Raw genomic sequence first — 761 nt, 5'->3', positions numbered from 1 at the left:
CTGTTCCATGTCTGTTGAGCAGCACTGTTCTAGGTAACAAGACAACTTGCGTACATTATCTTCTAGAAACAGCAACACAGAAGTGAAACTCAGGCCCCAGGTCCCACAGAGGCCTGAGTCAAAGGCTGGGGCTCCCTGAGAGGTGTGTGTGTCTGTGTGTGTTTCTCTGCTCTCGTTACCTTCCCTGGCAGCTCCGAGGGGCAGCGCTGGCGGGGCCTCAACTGGGAGGGTCCCCTCTAGCTCTTGATCTCCGTCCTCTCCTTTAACCTCCACAGGCGGCGACAGTAGTGGGGTCTCAGCTGGGAGGGTCCCCTCTGGCTCTTGATCTCCGTCCTCTCTTTTAACCTCCACAGGTGGCGGGAGTGGTGGAGTCTCAGCTGGGAGGGTTCCCTCTGGCTCTCGATCTCCATCCTCTCTTTTAACCTCCACAGGCAGCTCCTCTCCTCCACTTGGCTTTTCCGGGCAGAGCTCGTCCTTGGCCTCAAAGCATTCCTTAACAAATAGCTCCATCTTCTGCCTTGTTTCTCTGTCCCCGGGAGGCTCCTCCTTGCCTTCCTCACTGGCAGGCACGTTCTCACCATCGTCTGAAGATGTCGTCTCCCCTACTGGCGGAAAATGCAAAGGTGAATGTGGGAGTGTCCCGGGAGGACAAGGGTGTTCATGCATACTTCAAGGGCTCACAGCAAACTTCTGAGACCAGGAAAGAGGTCAGGAACACAGTTTAAAAACGTGTCCTCGAGGGGCTGGGCGCACTGACTCGC

General features: G+C 56.0%; 1 protein-coding gene across 1 annotated transcript in view; it reads right to left on the bottom strand.

Annotated features, from left to right (window-relative positions):
- Positions 1-761, bottom strand: part of DNAAF1 (dynein, axonemal, assembly factor 1) — a 32,791-nt gene that overhangs the window by 7,689 nt on the left and 24,341 nt on the right. Inside the window, 1 exon segment of the mRNA XM_011942189.1 lies at positions 180-602. Coding sequence (XP_011797579.1) covers positions 180-602 — 423 coding nt within the window.

The sequence above is a fragment of the Colobus angolensis genome, unplaced genomic scaffold, assembly GCF_000951035.1.
Source record: "Colobus angolensis palliatus isolate OR3802 unplaced genomic scaffold, Cang.pa_1.0 Scaffold207, whole genome shotgun sequence".
NCBI classification, from domain to species: Eukaryota; Metazoa; Chordata; class Mammalia; order Primates; family Cercopithecidae; genus Colobus; species Colobus angolensis.
The sequence above is the reverse complement of the archived record's forward strand: the minus strand, read 5'-3'. Positions and strand labels throughout refer to the sequence as shown.